Raw genomic sequence first — 18,572 nt, 5'->3', positions numbered from 1 at the left:
ACTATCAGCCGCACGCCGAATGTTCTCATCAGCTGGCAAAGCCGTATTACGCTTGAGCACGCCGAATGCTCATCAGCTTGGCTGTCGCCGAATACCGCTTTCGGCAAAAGCCATCATCTTCGGCAATGCCGAATGCTCATCAGCTTTCGCACGCCGAATACCATCAGCTGGCTGCCGAATGTCATCATCTTTCGCAATGCCGAATGCCATCAGCTTCGGCACGCCGAACAGCTGTCGCCGAATGTTCTCATCAGCATAATGCCATCGTAGCTCATCAGCTGGTCGGCGCTCATCAAAGCTTTCGCAATGCCGAATAACAGCTTGAGCAATGCCGAACAGCCAGTTTTCGCAAAGCCAAGGCTCATCATTGCACGCCGGTCGTCATCAGCCGCCTCATCACTGCAATGCCGAATGCTCATCAGCTTGGTGCCGACCGAAGCCATCAGCTTCGCAATGAATACCATCGCTTTCGCCGAATATCATTTTCGCGCTGAATGTCATCAGCGCTACGCCGAATGTTACCAGCTGCGCAATGCCGAATGTCATCGCGCTTTCGCAAAGCCGAATGCGCCATCAGCTTTTAAAGCTGAACAGCGTTCTCGTCAGCTTTGTTACGCCGAACAAACAGGTCGCCGACACCATCGCTTCGTGCGCTGAACGTTAATAGCTTTCTTTCGCCGAATACCATCAGCAATGCCGAATGCTCATCAGCCGCAAAGCCGAATTACCGCTTCGTAATGCCGAACGCCATCAGCCTTTGAGCCGAATGCTTCAATAAAGTTTCGCAAAGTCGGAATGCCATCAGCTTTCGCAACGCGAATAAGCCTCATGCCGAATGCGCTCATCAGCGCCGAATATTGATTTTGAAGCACGCCGAAGCTTCATCAGCCAGCAACGTCGGTCATCAAAGCTTTCGTGCCGAACGCCATCAGCTTTCGCGCCGGTCGTTCATCAGCTTCGCAATGCCATCGCATCAAAGAGAACACCATTCGATGACAATGTTGGTATAACCACGCGCCAGAACAATAAAACCACCGTGTATGTTCACATTAACTACGGCCTGCCGACGTTACACCAATATGCCATCTTCGACACCATCCAGCGTTTCATCATCTTCAACCGCCATGCATCTCACCAGTCCTAACAGCAACGAAATGCCTGACTTCAAAGACAATTTTGACTTCAGCGTTCGCCCGACACCGACCTGCCGACCAGAAACATTATTTTTCTGCGCCAGTTCGGTGGTACGACGATGTTCCCTGTGACGCAGGTGGTTTGGTATCAACGATAGACCAGGTACTTCGGCATTGTTCAAACGAGTGGGGAAATCTGGTGGTCGGGCGTCGGTTAAAGACCGACGAGCCGCTGAGGTCGCAAAACGACAGAAAACGAAGTTTCATAACAGTGCGGAAACTAACTTACGAAAGCAATAATACCATTACGCGATTAATTATTTGCGCCATTATTCACAGCAGATAAATCGTTGGTGGAAATGATGAATATTGATTTAACACTTCGCAGCATCAGCGAATAATACCATTCAATGGGAGCGCCGTCTAACATCTCCAGACAAAGAGCGGTTTCATCTGAAGCCGCATTGAACACAATCGCTGTTTATCAGCATGTTCCCTGAAGAAGCCCGTGTAAGTTCGGTGCGTTCCATACCTGAAACCACGAGACATGGTTCCTGATCACCTAATAGATTCGCAGCCAAACCAACTGTTCAGCTGCAGCAGGTACGTCATTAAGGAGTACCATGTCGTTTACACTCTTCGGTCAAAAGGTGTCAGCTCAGTGACTGGAATCTGAAGTTAGGATTTCAATGCATAGACTTTTGTCCACTATCAAACCACCTTCTCCATATTTATATGATTGTGAATGCCATGCACCATGCTCATGTCTTTTATCATGTCATATTTCAATAAAAGTATCCAGGTAAATCACCAATTATATGGACATTTGGTCTCTCTGCAAGCACTACATTCAACCCAGAGTTCCTAGTATGGTGATCTGCCTTCAGTTGTTGGCGATCTATAACCTGTTTTTATATTGTATTGTCTTCGTAAATACAATAGTTTTACATGTTCATGCTAGTTTTAGACTCAATCTGCGATACTCTAGTTATTTTACAGTCCTTCGATGACTGATTATTTAGCAATTATTTTTTTGTTTATGTAAAACATTTCTCGTCACTATATCGCTGAAATATTGCCGAGGTGACGCTAAATTCTAACTCACTCACTCACTCACATTCAACCCCGACGCTACATGCATATGTCTTTGGATGCACATTGTGCAAGGTTGCATCCCTTGAGCTATCATGGGTTCGAATCCTGGTTTGCTCTAATCATTTCTAGGTTGATCAGAACCATGTCTGTGTCATGGTTTTCACCAGAGTAGTGAACGTGTAAGACACTTTAGACCTTACACAGGCTTTTCTCCCAAGGGACATGCTGTGGTATAACTTTGATTGTGTTCAATGCAGCATTAAATTCAAATCTCACTCTTTGTGTCAGAATCTGGGATGTTAAGACAGCATACTCCCATTGAATGAAATTAATTATTCACTGGTCTGCAGAAGTGTTAAGTCAAATATTCCTTCATTTCTACCAGCAATTTATCATGAAATTCTGTGATAGAAAACAGTTTAGCCAAAATACATAATCTGCCTTAATTAATCTTCTTTCAGGAAAGTCTAATTAAATCCACATGTGAATCCATTATTGCTTTCATAAGTTCGTTTCACACTGTTATGAAGAAACTTCATTTTCTGTGTTTACAGTCTCGGCCTCAGATATTGATCCAATCATCCGGATCTACACCCCAACCAGGCACCCCGACCACACCCAGGTTCCCCACTCCGACAGGGGCAATGCCCAGAACACCTGCCACCCCTACTCTGGGGGGATCCCAGAAGTATGTCATTGTGTCATCTCAGCCTCGCTCCACCACCCCTTCATCACAGAACATCACCATCAACAGTGGCAGTGCTGGGTCAGCCCCTACAATAGTCAAACTTGTTACCACAGCTCAAGGAGCTAACACAAACACTGTGCCTAGAACTACTCCACAGAAAATAGTGGTCATGTCCTTGCCCTCTGGCGGGTCAGGGTCACAGCAAGGTCAGGTGTTGACCCCAGGTGCTTCAGATGACCTTGGAGTCAAAAGTGTCTTTGGAGGTCAAGGCTCAAACTTTTCATTTGCTGTTAAGAAGGACCCTGAACAGAGAGATACATAAATGGTTTAAGATGTCAAAGAAATTGCTAAGGACCAAATTGATCCAAGTGGATGAAATGTGTGGGTGTAACATTCTGAGCAGGATTATTACCATGGATAGTGTATATGACACTCACACAGTGGAGACTTGTTTGTCGATTCTGAAAACATAAATGGATCATCTCTGCTTCTCACATCACAGCCATTCCAACATTGTCATAAAGGAATAGTGTGTTGTTCTCTTTGGATCGATGAAGACATTCAGCATTGCAGAAAGCTGATGAAACATTCAACTTTGCAGAAAGCTGATGAAACGCTTCAACTTTGCAGAAAGTTGATGAAACATTCAGCATTGCAGAAAGCTGATGAAACATTCAGCATTGCTCAAAGCTGATGAAACATTCAGCATTGCAGAAAGCTGATGAAACGTTCAACTTTGCAGAAAGCTGATGAAACATTCAGCATTGCTCAAAGCTGATGAAACATTCAGCATTGCAGAAAGCTGATGAAACGTTCAACTTTGCAGAAAGCTGATGAAACATTCAGCATTGCTCAAAGCTGATGAAACATTCAGCATTGCAGAAAGCTGATGAAACGTTCAACTTTGCAGAAAGCTGATGAAACATTCAGCATTGCTCAAAGTTGATGAAACATTCAGCATTGCAGAAAGCTGATGAAACGTTCAACTTTGCAGAAAGCTGATGAAACATTGCACACAAAGCTGATGAAACATTCAGCATTGCTCAAAGCTGATGAAACATTCAGCATTGCTCAAAGCTGATGAAACATTCATCTTTGCAGAAAGCTGATGAAACATTCAGCATTGCAGAAAGCTGATGAAACATTCAGCATTGCAGAAAGCTGATGAAACATTCAGCATTGCCGAAAGCTGATGAAACATTCAACTTTGCAGAAAGCTGATGAAACATTCAGCATTGCAGAAAAGCTGATGAAACATTCAGCATTGCAGAAAGCTGATGAAACATTCAGCATTGCTCAAAGATGAAACATTCAGCATTGCAGAAAGCTGATGAAACATTCAACTTTGCAGAAAGTTGATGAAACATTCAGCATTGCAGAAAGATGATGAAACATTCAACTTTGCAGAAAGCTGATGAAAACATTCAGCATTGCTCAAAGTTGATGAAACATTCAGCATTGCAGAAAGCTGATGAAACATTCAGCATTGCAGAAAGCTGATGAAACATCTAGCATTGCTCAAAGTTGATGAAACATTCAGCATTGCAGAAAGCTGATGAAACATTCAGCATTGCAGAAAGCTGATGAAACATTCAGCATTGCAGAAAGATGATGAAACATTCAGCATTGCTCAAAAGCTGATGAAACATTCAGCATTGCAGAAAGTTGATGAAACATTCAGCATTGCAGAAAGATGATGAAACATACAACTTTGCAGAAAGCTGATGAAACATTCAGCATTGCTCAAAGCTGATGAAACATTCAGCATTGCTCAAAGCTGATGAAACATACAACTTTGCAGAAAGCTGATGAAACATTCAGCATTGCAGAAAGCTGATGAAACATACAGCATTGCAGAAAGCTGATGAAACATACAGCATTGCAGAAAGATGATGAAACATTCAGCATTGCAGAAAAGCTGATGAAACATACAAACTTTGCAGAAAGCTGATGAAACATTCAGCATTGCAGAAAGCTGATGAAACATTCAGCATTGCAGAAAGCTGATGAAAACATACAGCATTGCAGAAAGATGATGAAACATACAACTTTGCAGAAAGCTGATTGAAACATACAGCATTGCAGAAAGATGATGAAACATTCAGCATTGCAGAAGCTGATGAAACATACAGCATTGCAGAAAGATGATGAAACATTCAGCACTGCAGAAAGCTGATGAAACATTCAGCATTGCAGAAAGCTGATGAAACATACAGCATTGCAGAAAGCTGATGAAACATACAAAACTTTGCAGAAAGCTGATGAAACATTCAGCATTGCAGAAAGATGATGAAACATTCAGCATTGCAGAAAGCTGATGAAACATACAGCATTGCAGAAAGATGATGAAACATTCAGCATTGCAGAAAGCTGATGAAACATTCAGCACTGCAGAAAGCTGATGAAACATTCAGCATTGCAGAAAGCTGATGAAACATACAGCATTGCAGAAAGATGATGAAACATACAACTTTGCAGAAAGCTGATGAAACATTCAACTTTGCAGAAAAGCTGATGAAACATTCAGCATTGCAGAAAGATGATGAAACATTCAGCATTGCTCAAAGCTGATGAAACATTCAGCATTGCAGAAAGCTGATGAAACATTCAGCATTGCAGAAAGCTGATGAAACATACAGCATTGCAGAAAGCTGATGAAACATTCAGCATTGCAGAAAGCTGATGAAACATTCAGCATTGCAGAAAGCTGATGAAACATTCAGCATTGCAGAAAGCTGATGAAACATTCAGCATTGCAGAAAGCTGATGAAACATACAGCATTGCAGAAAGCTGATGAAACATTCAGCATTGCAGAAAGCTGATGAAACATTCAGCATTGCAGAAAGCCGATGAAACATTCAACTTTGCAGAAAGCTGATGAAACATTCATATAGTATTGTAATAATCTGTATCAACTTGGAGGGATAGATATTGGCAGCTAAACAGTGCTGAATGTCTCATGAACTAGCTGTGAGTTGTGATCCTTTTCTGGCAAGATCAAAGCATTATTTCCTGCATATGCACTGATTATCAAACACTGACTAAGATCCAGGCTATGCTTCTGGCTTTCACCAAACTCATGATCTGTGATCATCAGTTGACAAGAATCATATATTTTTTTAGGAAATTTTTGTAAATTTCATCCATACTGACATTCCCTACAAGGTGACCCACATTGATGTTTAATCAGCTTACATATGGATATGTATATGTATTTGAAACAGAATTACTGTAGATCACAAATTAATGCATCATTATCTTCTCTTTTGTAAATAAAACAACATGCTGGTCACAGATGTCTTGTGTTATTGGTAATTATTGTTAACTGTTAAATTTACTAAATTGGTGACGGACATAGAACACCATCATTATGTCAGATGAACACTACTGGCAAGCAAGGTTAAGTTGGACCGATTGTAGAGAACGCGTTTATGAGTAGTAGGCGGTAACGGCAATGAGCAAACCCATTTGGTCTGTGAATGGTAGAGTAGATGTAGGCTAGTGCACATGCATTGCATGACGATGAAATTGATTCTGTACAAAGCTGCTCACGCCTTGCTCATAAGACTCTCCGCGTCGTTAAGCAATATGTGGATACTTACTACTGATTTAGGTGAGTACAATGTTAATAACAAGTTCTTAGAATATCTATAATTTTTAAACTTATCCTATCTCACGACTTGCACCTCTCTCTCTTCATTCGACCATGAGTGGAAACGAATTAAACTTTGCTTGGCCTACCAGGTCCCTGTCCTTGTTGTGCATGCCTTCCTGTCCATGCTCACTATAGTACTGTCCGAAATGAAAAAACTGCATTTTCTCTTTATCCTGCAATTGATGTAGCCATGCTCACTGTTAAAGTCCCTAACTACAGTCATCGGGTAGAGAGATAGGAAGCGGAGGACTCACCCAAATTATCAGAAATGACCTTTTTTTCTAAGGAAAAAACTTATTCTCCTATGGCTTTATGTTTAGCGCGACGATATTGTATTACAGAGGACTTTTTAAATGCCCAATTTGAAATTTTTTCATTATAAAACGATAGCTGGGAAAAAATAATAACTCATGCATGGATGTAGCTACCATGTTCAGGTGCCCGAAAACGAGAAAAGTTTTCTGGATGTCGCCACATCCCACTGAACGAAGTTAGGCCTAATAAAGTCTTTTGCAATTGTTTGGGGACCCAACACACATCGTGGTGTTGATTGTGTGGGTTGTTGTGATTGGGACAAACGCGTTTGATTGTCCTAAACGTTGTCCTAAGTGTTCAGGACTGTCTAAGGAGGATTTTAAAGCTTACAAACGTGCTTGTGCCAGACGTTTGGCAGATAGGGCCAGGAATGTTTCTGCATGAATCTGGTCCATCTCCCACTCAAAACAATGTTTAGATCGCCCTACCCTACCTGCTCGCCATTCTAAATCTCCGTCTCTCCTGACGAAGATTTTATGGATTCTTCGTCCTGATTCCTATTTGTCTGAAAATGTTAAAAGGCTTTTTGGGACGCTTCCCTCACCTAGCTCAAGTTCTCATGGGCATGCAAGGGTGGTAATGACTGATATTTCCTCTACACAAGACTTGCGATCTACTTTATCTCAGATCCGCTTCTTCGGACCGCTCAAAGTCCTCGAAAACTTCTAAATCCAAGCATTCATCATCGGCGTGGATCGGCGCGGTTGGAACGTGAAACGTTCTCCTCTTCGCACTCGTTTCATCCCAATCAAACAATTCACCCACACAAGTTGAGTCACCATCAGGTTCGGAGGGTTCAATTTCGCTCTTCTACTGCTGGGAAAGTGTCGTTCTAGATCTCGCTTCACGCCGAGCTCTTGTCGCCCTTCCAATGTACCAGTCCATTGCAATTCACCACTTTCACCAATCGAATTGGGTCAAACTCAGCCACCGAACGGAACCATTTACCAGACCGAACTTGATTCAATGAGTTAACTCAGCCGAGATGGATCACCAGACCAGGATGAACCAGTTCCACCATTCCGACTCAATTCACCTCAACATATGTTTCAGTTCGACTCACCATCTCATAGTCGAATCAATTCACCACAGCGTATTGATTCACGTAGTCGTTCAGTCTCACCTAGTCGAAGTGGTTCGCAATTTCGATCCGGTTCACCTAGCCATATGGTGTCTTTTCGGCAGAGTGATTCTCATAGTCGGTCTCATTCACCTCAGGTGAATCAGGATATCCCGTCTAGTCAGTCTAGAGCTAGTGAGCACTTGCGGTCAGCGCCTTTACGTGATAGTTCCCCTTATCAACATCGTTCTGTGTGGGTGGTTTCACCTGCTAGGCAGCATTATGGTTCAGTGGATCGGCGTTCACCTTCACGCCATGCCATTTCTACTTTGCCTCGGTCACAGGTTATTGCTGAGTCTTGGAATCCTGCGCTTGATTCCTCTCCAGCGCCGGATTTAGGCACCATGCCCGTGCTGTTACATCGGCTTGGAATCAGTGTCATTCATCCTCTCAAGTTCAACAATCGTCTGCCATACCTAGCAGTAATCGTCCTGTGGATTCGAGGGATCTGACTCGGTCTCAGACTCCTTTACCTTCACCTGGGCAGTCGGACATCTCCACTCCAGATGGCAGTTTTGATGTTATTGAACCGGCTCACGTGCTAGCTTGGATAGTTGAAACACTTCAGCTACCTCTTAGTAAATCTCCAGATGATATGGCCACGTCTTATGCCATGACAAATAGAGATATTTGGATAGTTGAAAAACTTCAGCCACCTCTTATGCCATGACAAATAGAGATATTTCCAGTATCACTTCACACTTCCTTTGCATCCATGTATTCAACAATTACCTTCTTCTCTTGATGCGGCTTTCAAGAAGCTTAGGAGGACGAAGGATGGTTTGTCAGCTCCAAGGTTCCGACCATCGACGGCACATACTCATAGTGTTCAACTTTCCTGCATAAGTCCCCAAACATTTTCTATTGGATTTAGGTCAGGGCTATAGCTTGGCCAATCTAATAATGTCATATTTTGGGTCCGAACATGTGAGCAGATGGAAGTAAATGTCCCTCGAGAATATCTGTGTTCCGCTCACTGTTCATATTTCCTTCAAATACACAGATATGCCACCCCACACTTCAAATTTCGGACTGTACTTCGGGCACTGATACAAAGGTTTTTCAGTTTGTTTGGTCCAGAATTTCAGTGTATTAGGAAACAGCCACACCGAACTTTCATCTGAGAAAATCACATTGTCCCAGTTAAAATTTCTATGCTGTAAGCACCAGTTCAACCTTCGCTTCTTTTGTTCAGGTTTCATGATCGGTGATGGAATTCCTCGACTTTTCTGCCAACCCATTGCATGCAGCTCAGTTCTAATTGTCTCCTTACAGACAGCCACAGTTCCTCTATCAATCATATCCAGCCTTAAGTTTTCTAAACTCCTTCGCTTGTTTTTAGAAACAAGAATACCAAGCCGCCTCCTGTCACCGACAGTCAATATTCTGGGCCTACCTGCGCCTCCCTGGTGCTCAATGCCATATCCATTTGCAATATTTTTCAAAACACGATAAACAGTGGACAAAGGGATGCCTGTTCTACTTGAAATCACTTTAGCTGATCTAATGTCCTTGTTATAATACTCTAAAATCAACTTCCACTTCTCTATATCATCCATATTGAGGATCACTGAAAATGTCGTCAGCTAGCAAGTAAACAAAGGGGGATAACTCTTCACAAACTAATGAAAAATGATTAACGGAGTTGTCTCTCTTGAATGAAACCAAGCACTTGATAGCTGGTCAAGGTTGTTCATACTAGAAATCCAATTAAACATATTCCTAAAATTCTCAATAATTTCTGGTCATACTATAAATATACAATTTATAGTTAAAATTTCCAATATTCTTTGTTAAATATCAAAATTCTCTGGAAAGGTTAATACTAATTTTTGCATCAGTTTTTGGGCAAAATACTAATTGGGCTAAATTAGGGTTGGCATCTCTGATTATCAGGCATGGCACAAGTGGCAAATTGAACTTGTCTGTGAACTGGATGGTAGGTTTCCGTGGAACATTTTTCTGAGCATTGTAGGTTGATTGGATGAAATATCCTTGATCAAGTTTAATGGTGGGTTTTCGATGATTCAGTAAGTTGGCGTTAGCTGAAGTCAGTTTGATTATTAGCAATGGTGATGTCATTGAAGTTGTGATGACTAGGGTTTGATTTGATGCAACAGAGATGACTGATATGTTATCGAAATAGTCAAGGAAATATGATTATCTTTCACTCTTGGTGGCTCAGGTTCTTCGGCGATAAAACTCCTGTCCACAATCAGTTTATTATAAACTGACGTCCCAAAAAAACTTTACAACTGTCAAACCTTAAAATATCGAAATCTGAAAAACTAGGTGAAACAAATTTAGTGTGAAATACATAGCCCAAACGCAACAATGTTGTATGCAGTGTATGGTCACCGTGCACGGCATGTTTGTTGAATAAAACGCGAAAATTGAAAAAACGTGCTGTAGCCGTAACTGCAGCTGTTCTTTACGTTGTGCTCCAGTGTTCTGTACGTTGACTGTCATCTTTTCAATAAATTTGATTTCATGCGTCTATCTTGTGTAGTTTTTACTCCAGGTCGACTTCTATCTGTTTTAAAGGGGTTTTTTGACATCAGTTTATATATAACACATTTCGGCTTGACGTTAACAGTTATTTTCTTCCATTATCATGGAGAAGGTTTTTGAGGTGAGGTGAGTTGAGGTGAAATTGGGTTTAACGTCGTGCTTGAGAATATTTCGCTCATATGACGACGTGCATGCGTGTGTATGTGAATGTGCGGCTGCTTGTACTAGCCCAGACTTAAGCTGGTTTTATAGTGCTAGCTCACAGAGATACCATGACGCAGTGAAGCATGAATACCCCACTCAGACACATTATACTGACTCCGAGCCGACCAGTCCTTGTTGTACCCATTAATGCCGAGCACCAGGCAGGGACCAACAAGTACCATATTTTAACGTCTTTTGGTATGACGCGGTCGGGGATCGAACCCGCGACCTTCCGCTCTCCGGGTGGATGCTCTAACCACTACACCACGGAGGCGGTCGAAGGTTTGTGAGGCTGGACTGTTTGTTTCAGGAGGGTGATGGTTGCTGCAATGGTTCTGCTGACCATTTGGACTGGATAATGGTGTAGTTCTACAAAAACTTTCTTCCAGTGTTCAATTTCTTGTAGATATGTTGATATGTTCTTCGCTCATCTGGTTGATATTCAGATGATGCCATCAAACCACCGTGTACAGAAAAACAACCCATGCAGATCAATACATCTCAAACCATCTTCCACATTGCGTAGATCGATGCTCATGTTGATCACTGGATTGTCTGGTTCAGACTCAATTATTTACAGACCACCGCCATATTCAAGGTGAAATAACGTTTATTTCCAAAGTAAATTTAATGTAACAAATTTGCTAAGTCTACAAAATAATTTCTCTAGATCTAGTTGTCCTTCAAAGAAAGTTATCAAAACCATGCAGCAACCTACAGGTACGCCATATCTCATACAAATGAAAGTTAAATAAGCAGTTACCATGGTAACAGGCATTCTTAAGATTTATTTATTTACTGATTTAGTGAACGAAATTTTACAGATGACAGAAAAGGCATCAGTGTAATTTTCAGGTAACCATTGTAATACTATAAAAGTTGTGATTGGATTTCATAGATTCTGAATAAGTAAGGTAATTACTTTACAATCCATTTTGTACACAAACATAACTTCATTCTGACACTTTCATCACTGACGTGACTTCCTGAACAAAAAGTAGATGTGAATCGAGAGAGATATCAACTAGCAGTCGTAATTGTCACATTTCTAAAAATGCCTATCAAAGACGTCGTTACATCAGGTTTAATTTTTGCAGAATCCAAAGATATTTTATTTTATCCTGGCCAGAGTGTTAATGATAGGATTTACACTTGGATTGAGATCAAAATAATGCTACACATTAAGCTATCTTCTTTACTGTGTGGAGCATCTGTAAAGTTCTGGGTTTAGTCTTCGGTAACCCTTGCTTGTTATAAGGTGACCAATGTGATCGGTTGGTCAGGCACGCTGATTCATGTCAAGTTGCGTAGACTGATGCTCTCGTCAATCACTGGATTGTCTGGTCCAGATTGGATTATTTACAGACCACTAAAATGCAGCTGGATTTCAACACAAAACAAACAAGAAACAAATACAAGCTGAAGCATCTGGGATAACCTGCGTTATAAAGTTTCTGAAAAGTAACATCAGAACATCTTTTTATGCTGAAACTAAATACTACTTGTCATAAAACTGATCTGATAACATTCATCCCATCATCCCCATCTTGTCAACTAATTTGGCTAACTGGTGAAACTCTGTTTCTCCAACCACCTTTGACCTGATACCACATCTTTATGAATAAAGAAACAACATATTCTTTCAAGCAAATAATGAGGTGTTTCATAAAGTGATTTTCATAAACAACAGTTAACAATGTCTATACTTTGCTAAAACAATACATAAAATACACGCAACAACATTCAAATGTGAAATTCTCCAACTTTAAAATATCAGTATATCTATGAACATGGACAGTTGAATACAGCACAACCTGAAGATGAGCTAGTCTTTCCTATTTTTATGTACAAAATTTAGAAAAGTTACAAAAATATTCTACTGTGTAACAATTCATTGAAAATGTCTATTCTGGATTTTCTGTACAGTGATATTAAAACAACTATGGGTTTTAAGATTTTAAGGGAAGTAAAACTGATTGCATCTTATTAAGAAATCATAAAAACAGGTTCCAACAGTTGTTTGAAAAACAATAAACTTGTTTTATCTTAAACAATACATTTGCTTTATCCTAGAAAGACTATAGCTCCAGAAAAGCTTTAAGTCTCAAACACAAAGTCAAATAAGCTGATTTTGGGTAAAGTTTTTATAAAAGGAGACGAGTCAAGTTTCATCTGCAAATCTTGTAAAAGTGTTTTGAAATCCAGGATCTTGTATGAAGAGGGACAGACATTTTACATATTTTGGCTTCGTTTAATAAAGACATGTGAACACATCAAAGCTATTCCAATGAGGCAGGCCTGTTTCTATTTGAGACTGAGATTCTCTTATTATGTTCAGATGAATCTCATCTTCATTTCAACCAGTAACTGTGTGAAGTGAATCATTCAGAAGACGCTTTAGTTCTTGAATATAGTGCAAGGTATGTTATAGATGGTGATTTGCATTCCTATCAAATAGAACTATTATTTTAAAAAATTCCAAATCTGATCATGCTCCTCGAAGTATAAGCATTCGACAAAAGAGAACATGAGTGTCTCCAGAATTACCTTATCTGGAGTCACTAACCCTGAACTTACTCTGTAAATCCTGAACTTAATCTGTTATCCCCACCCTTAATTTCGAACCCCCAACCCTGGAGGTCCTACCCAACTCCAGAAACCCCAAACTTAATTTGGAATTGGTGACCCACATCCGGAACCCTCACACCCAATTTGGAGCTCCTAAACCAAATCCTGTTTCCTCAGGGTCTCCAGCTTACTCTTGTATGTATTATACTAAACTGAATTGGATTATTAAATGTGTGCACGAAACAAAAACAAAAGGTAAAAATTTGATCTTATCTACCAAATTTGGGGAGGTTCAGAAATAGGAAACTAAATATTTGTTTATTTTGGCTTTAATCTAAATTTTATTGTTTAATATTTTATACATTGATGGATATTTGCACTGATGCACTGATTTTTATGTTACTGTACTATGGATTAATGGAAGTCCATTTCAACCCTTGAAATATAAGTCAGATTATATCAGAGCTGATAATAGCAAGTTTACATTAACATATGTTTTCAAATAGTGAGGCAGGTCAATGATATTTTGGCAAATAAACATGACAAAGTGATACATGGCCCAGCAGAATGTCATACAAACAAGCGCTTCTAGTTATATTGTTAGTCCAAGTTACTTTCGCGACCAACTCATATTTTTCCGAGACAACCCAAATAGTTACTCACATATTTTTACGACTATTTTTGTGACGGGTTCAATCTGAGCGCAAACAGGTATAGCTAAAAGATTTGTGAACTCGTGTAATGTTTCACATATATTTTCTCCAGATATCATAAATATTACACCTGCTTTCTAAAACACATCTCACTTGTACTGATAAACAGTATGATCAAGCACAACTGTATTTTAGGGATGATTTTAGATACATGTACACAATATGTGTAAAAAACAAAAATTCCAAAGGGATTCTTTGACTGAAGTACTTGCAATCATACACGCATTCTGATTGGTTGGTCAATTTTCTCATACATAATACATAGCTTTCTTCAATAGGAGGGGGACGAGTCTTCTTGCAGACTGGTTATGGAACGGGGCGAGTGGCAACGAGTGTAAATGATCAACTTCCTGATGGTAATTAAGACAAGTCTAAAAATATTGTAGAATTCGTTAGGTTGTTCTTTCCTGAAGACTAATAATCAATATCGGATGGCTTGGACGTGGCATCCATCCCTGATTCGGCTGTATCTGAGGTGTGATGACAGTTCAGTTTTGCTTCGATGGGTAGATTCGACCACATTGTTGTTGGTTTATCGGAAGTATTTGTGATACGCATATCCTCCAGCCCCTGCGGCTGAAAACAGTGTTGTCACGCCGAGAAGTTTCAACAACCCAGGGACTGATGGAGCATTTCTTTCCCAGAAGGAGCTGTCGAATGGCCGTGGTTTCACTTCCTGGAAAAGAAAAAATCACAGATTTCTTCAGTTATGTTTGATGAATTTGTTTATAAATCCTCCCAATTGTATACATTGATGCACATGCTGTTGATCACTGGATTGTCCGATACTGACTCAATTATTTGCAGACCGCCACCACATAGCTGGAATATTGCTGAGTGCGTCGTTACATAACAAACAAATATGTCAACAAATGCAGTAAACTAAGGTTATCACGAACTCAGGGGTGTCTTGTTTAGTTCATTTTTACAGTAGTTCATTATAACAGTAGTCCATTATCATTAGGGTTGTGCAATATAACCGGTTTACTGGTTTAGCAGGCAATTTCTTCGCCGGTCTAAAGTTTCCCCGGGGAGAATCTGGCCTAGGCCAAACTTTCCCCCCCAGGCCAAAGTTTCCCCCTTATTTAAACTAGTATTTTTTCATTCTGTTTTCTATGAAAAGGGGGGAGATTCTGGCCTAGCTAGGCCACTTCTTCCCCACCCTTGTTCCTATATCAAAAGGGGGGAATTCTCTAATCTAATATTTGTTGTATTTATGTATAATGTAGTGGAACATTATTTACATAAGCTTGTTCACTAATCCATAATCACTTTTGGTGAATGAAACATGTGTCAGACAATTCCATGGCCCAAGTATACCCCTTTTAAAACCTTGTCTTTTGAATATAGAATAAGGCAATATAGTGGAATGATAGATGATACAGCATTTGATATAGATATTGTGTTGGGTTGCTGTTGTGTTGATGTTTATGTCTGCTTCCGACTGTTAAGTTGATGTCGCCAACATGGATGCCATATTTAAAGCCATGAGTGAGGGAATAAAATTTTGAATGGATATGGACATCCAAGTAAAAACTGGGACTTAAGTTAAAGTTTTGAATATAGCAATGATTTTGAGATAAGCCAATTTGGAATAATTGGGGATAAGTAAAGTAATGAAATATAAAAATAAGTGAATGATAATATAATGAGTGAGTGAGTGACTTTGGTTTTACGCACACTCAGCAATATTCCAGCTATATGGCGGTGGTCTGTAAATAAAGGAGTCTGGACCAGACAAACCAGTGATCAACAGCATGAGCATCAATCTGCTCAATTGGGAACCAATGACATGTGTCAACCAAGTCAGCAAGCCTGACCACCCGATCCCGTTAGTCGCCTCTTATGACAAGCATAGTCGCCTAATTATAACGTAAACATTCCCTCTGGATTATGGTAGCCTTATTCCTGTGGATTCACAGAATACATACAGAAAATCAAAAGAAATTTTAACACTAAGTCATAGCTATTCCTAGTGGTATATCTAATCTACCCCTGAGTTATCTCCCTTGATCCTGACGTCACTGTATTGTTCTCCTAGAACCCTTCATAATTTTTCTAAAAAACAACACATCAATGACATCTAAGGATAAATTCGCGGGGAGGACACAGGGTGGGAACCTATTGCGATACGCTGATCGAAAACCTGTATTTTGACATGCATTCGCAAAACTTTGTAATACTCGGAAATCTTCGGATATTTCCTTGTTTCATTTGTGCCAAATATTATTTACATTTTATTTTGTCATCATTAAAAGTTTTTATTAAAGCTTAATCAAGCATAGTGATTTTGTTGTGTTTTTGCTTTCATAAATCAAGCATTAACTCGATTATAAGTAGTTTTTGTTAAAAAACACTTCTTGCAATACATATCGCAATATATGCTTTCGCATTGCAATATGAACACTATCTGCAATACCCACCCCTAGTTATAATGGTAGTTCGTTATAATAGTCGTTCGTTATGAGCATTTTGACTAACCTATACAGCAAGTGGTCTGGTTAAAAACAAAACACTTTGTTTTATCCGTTAATTATAAGTGTGTTCATCATAAATGATGTTTACTAAAGTGCTACAGCACTTTACTTTGAAATAGTTTGAAATGTCAACAAAATAGCCAATTAGTTGCCGTCAGTAGCCAAATTGATGAATTAATCTCTTGAACAAATTCTGTTGTCAACATTGACAGGAAGAAGTATGTAAAGTTTCATCATTATGGGAGATGTGCTTTTTGAGATGCCAAGTAAACAGACTATGACTTTCATTTCCAGTTAGGTGATCTAAAAGGTCTTGGCACATGGGTGCCATTGTACAAAGCGATCTTAAATCTTAACATAGATATAAGTTTGTCTTACCGCTAAGGTTGTTAAACACTGGATTGCTTGGTCCAGACTTGATTATTTACAGGCAACCATCATGTGTTACTGTACCCTCAACGTAACATTTTGCTGCAAATTTTGTATAGATAGGGATGTATTTTTACAAGGCTTTCTGATTTATGAGTTAGATATTGTTTGTTTATGTTTGGGGCTGTGCATTGTAATTGAATTTTAATATTTTTATAATACAAAGTAATGTGATAGTTAGGTTCCCTAATAATTGTGGAGGAAAAATCATATAATTGTTTTTTTAGAGTTTAATAAATGTTTTATAAGCATTTCCATCACGTCTGTTGTGTTGATATTAGCCATATTGGTGGTCAAGCTGAAGTTGTGCGGCAGTGTTGTACACGTGCGTAGTAAAGCGGTGACGCATATTTAATCCAGGATTGATCGTGTCTAATTTTATTGATTGTCTAATCAAATTTGAGTATTTCACATAGTCATGGTAGAATGTCTTTAGCGGCATTAAAATGGAAGTAAAGGGATCTGTAATGATCCCGAAACGTTGTGTGGGAAAGAAACAAGCAGCTTAAATCCATAAAATATCTTGCCATCATGTTGTTGGAATATTGCTGAGGGCAGTGCTATAAACTCAACCAATAGATGAACATCTTACCGCATCTTCTGGCTCTGTCTGCCAGATTTGGTCAGCCCTGATTTTGCCCATGGTGTGGAGAATCTGGGAACAGAACGGGATACAGCATGAACATGTGATGAGATACACTGACAAATTGTCTTAGGTTACATTCCTCTGAACATGATATGCTAGAGTTACGCACGATGTTCTGGTATTGTACCTGTTCTTGTGCCTACACGATGCTCTAGAGTTACATTGCTCCGAACATGATATGCTAGAGTTACGCATGATGTTCTGGTGTTGTACTTGTTCTTGTGCCTACACGATGCTCTAGAGTTACATTTCATTGCTCCGAACATGATATGCTAGAGTTACGCATGATGTTCTGGTGTTGTACCTGTTCTTGTGCCTACACGATGCTCTAGGGTTACATTGCTCCGAACATGATATGCTAGAGTTACGCATGATGTTCTGGTGTTGTACCTGTTCTTGTGCCTACACGATGCTCTAGGGTTACATTGCTCCGAACATGAGCGGAAGGTCGCGGGTTCGATCCCCGACCGCGTCATACCAAAAGACGCTAAAATACGGTACTTGTTGGTCCCTGCCTGGCGCCCGGCATTAATGGGTACAACAAGGACTGGTCGGCTCGGAGTCAGTATAATGTGTCTGAGTGGGGTATTCATGCTTCACTGCGGCATGGTATCTCAGTGGGCTAGCACTATAAAACCAGCTTCAGTCTGGGCTAGTACAAGCAGCCACAAATACACACGCATGCACGTCGTCATATGAGCGAAAATTTCTCAAGCACGACGTTAACCTCATATCACCTCACCTCACTTCCCTTGTATACTGAATATCATAAACAGTGAGTGAGTTTACTTTTATGTCACTTTTAGCAATATTCCTTCGATATCACGGCGGGGTACACCAGAAATGGGCTTTACACATTGTACCCACGTAGGGAATCAAACCCATGTCTTTGGCATGACGATTGAACGCCTTAACCACAAGTCTACCCCACTGCCCCCACAAGCAATTAATTGTCTATGTGTGAAACATAACTAAGCCTGTCATTCAACATGAGCCAACAGTATTCAAGTTGACACT

At 40.1% G+C, this 18,572-nt stretch overlaps 2 protein-coding genes across 2 annotated transcripts in view; one reads left to right on the top strand and one right to left on the bottom strand.

The window, feature by feature from the left end:
- Positions 1–1,710: 1,710 nt before the first annotated feature.
- LOC124277132 lies at positions 1,711–3,652 on the top strand. The gene is made up of 2 exons (XM_046712788.1): positions 1,711–1,736; positions 2,783–3,652. Exon 2 carries the CDS (start codon positions 2,873–2,875, stop codon positions 3,236–3,238), a length of 366 nt encoding a protein of 121 aa, XP_046568744.1. The 5' UTR covers positions 1,711–1,736; positions 2,783–2,872; the 3' UTR covers positions 3,239–3,652.
- A 7,662-nt stretch (positions 3,653–11,314) lies between these two features.
- LOC124277133 (amine oxidase [flavin-containing]-like) overlaps positions 11,315–18,572 on the bottom strand; it is a 30,552-nt gene continuing 23,294 nt past the window's right edge. Inside the window, 2 exon segments of the mRNA XM_046712789.1 lie at positions 11,315–14,679; positions 17,502–17,564. Of these exon segments, the coding sequence (XP_046568745.1) occupies positions 14,536–14,679; positions 17,502–17,564 (207 nt within the window). The 3' untranslated portion in view covers positions 11,315–14,535.

The sequence above is a fragment of the Haliotis rubra genome, unplaced genomic scaffold (assembly GCF_003918875.1).
Source record: "Haliotis rubra isolate DU_JTF1 unplaced genomic scaffold, ASM391887v1 Scf2186, whole genome shotgun sequence".
In the NCBI taxonomy this organism is placed as follows: Eukaryota; Metazoa; Mollusca; class Gastropoda; order Lepetellida; family Haliotidae; genus Haliotis; species Haliotis rubra.
This window is presented reverse-complemented; position numbering and strand designations above follow the sequence as displayed.

Coding starts and splice junctions, on each gene's coding strand:
- LOC124277132 (XM_046712788.1), top strand. CDS start 2,873: ATGCCCAGAACACCTGCCACCCCTACTCTGGGGGGATCCCAGAAGTAT.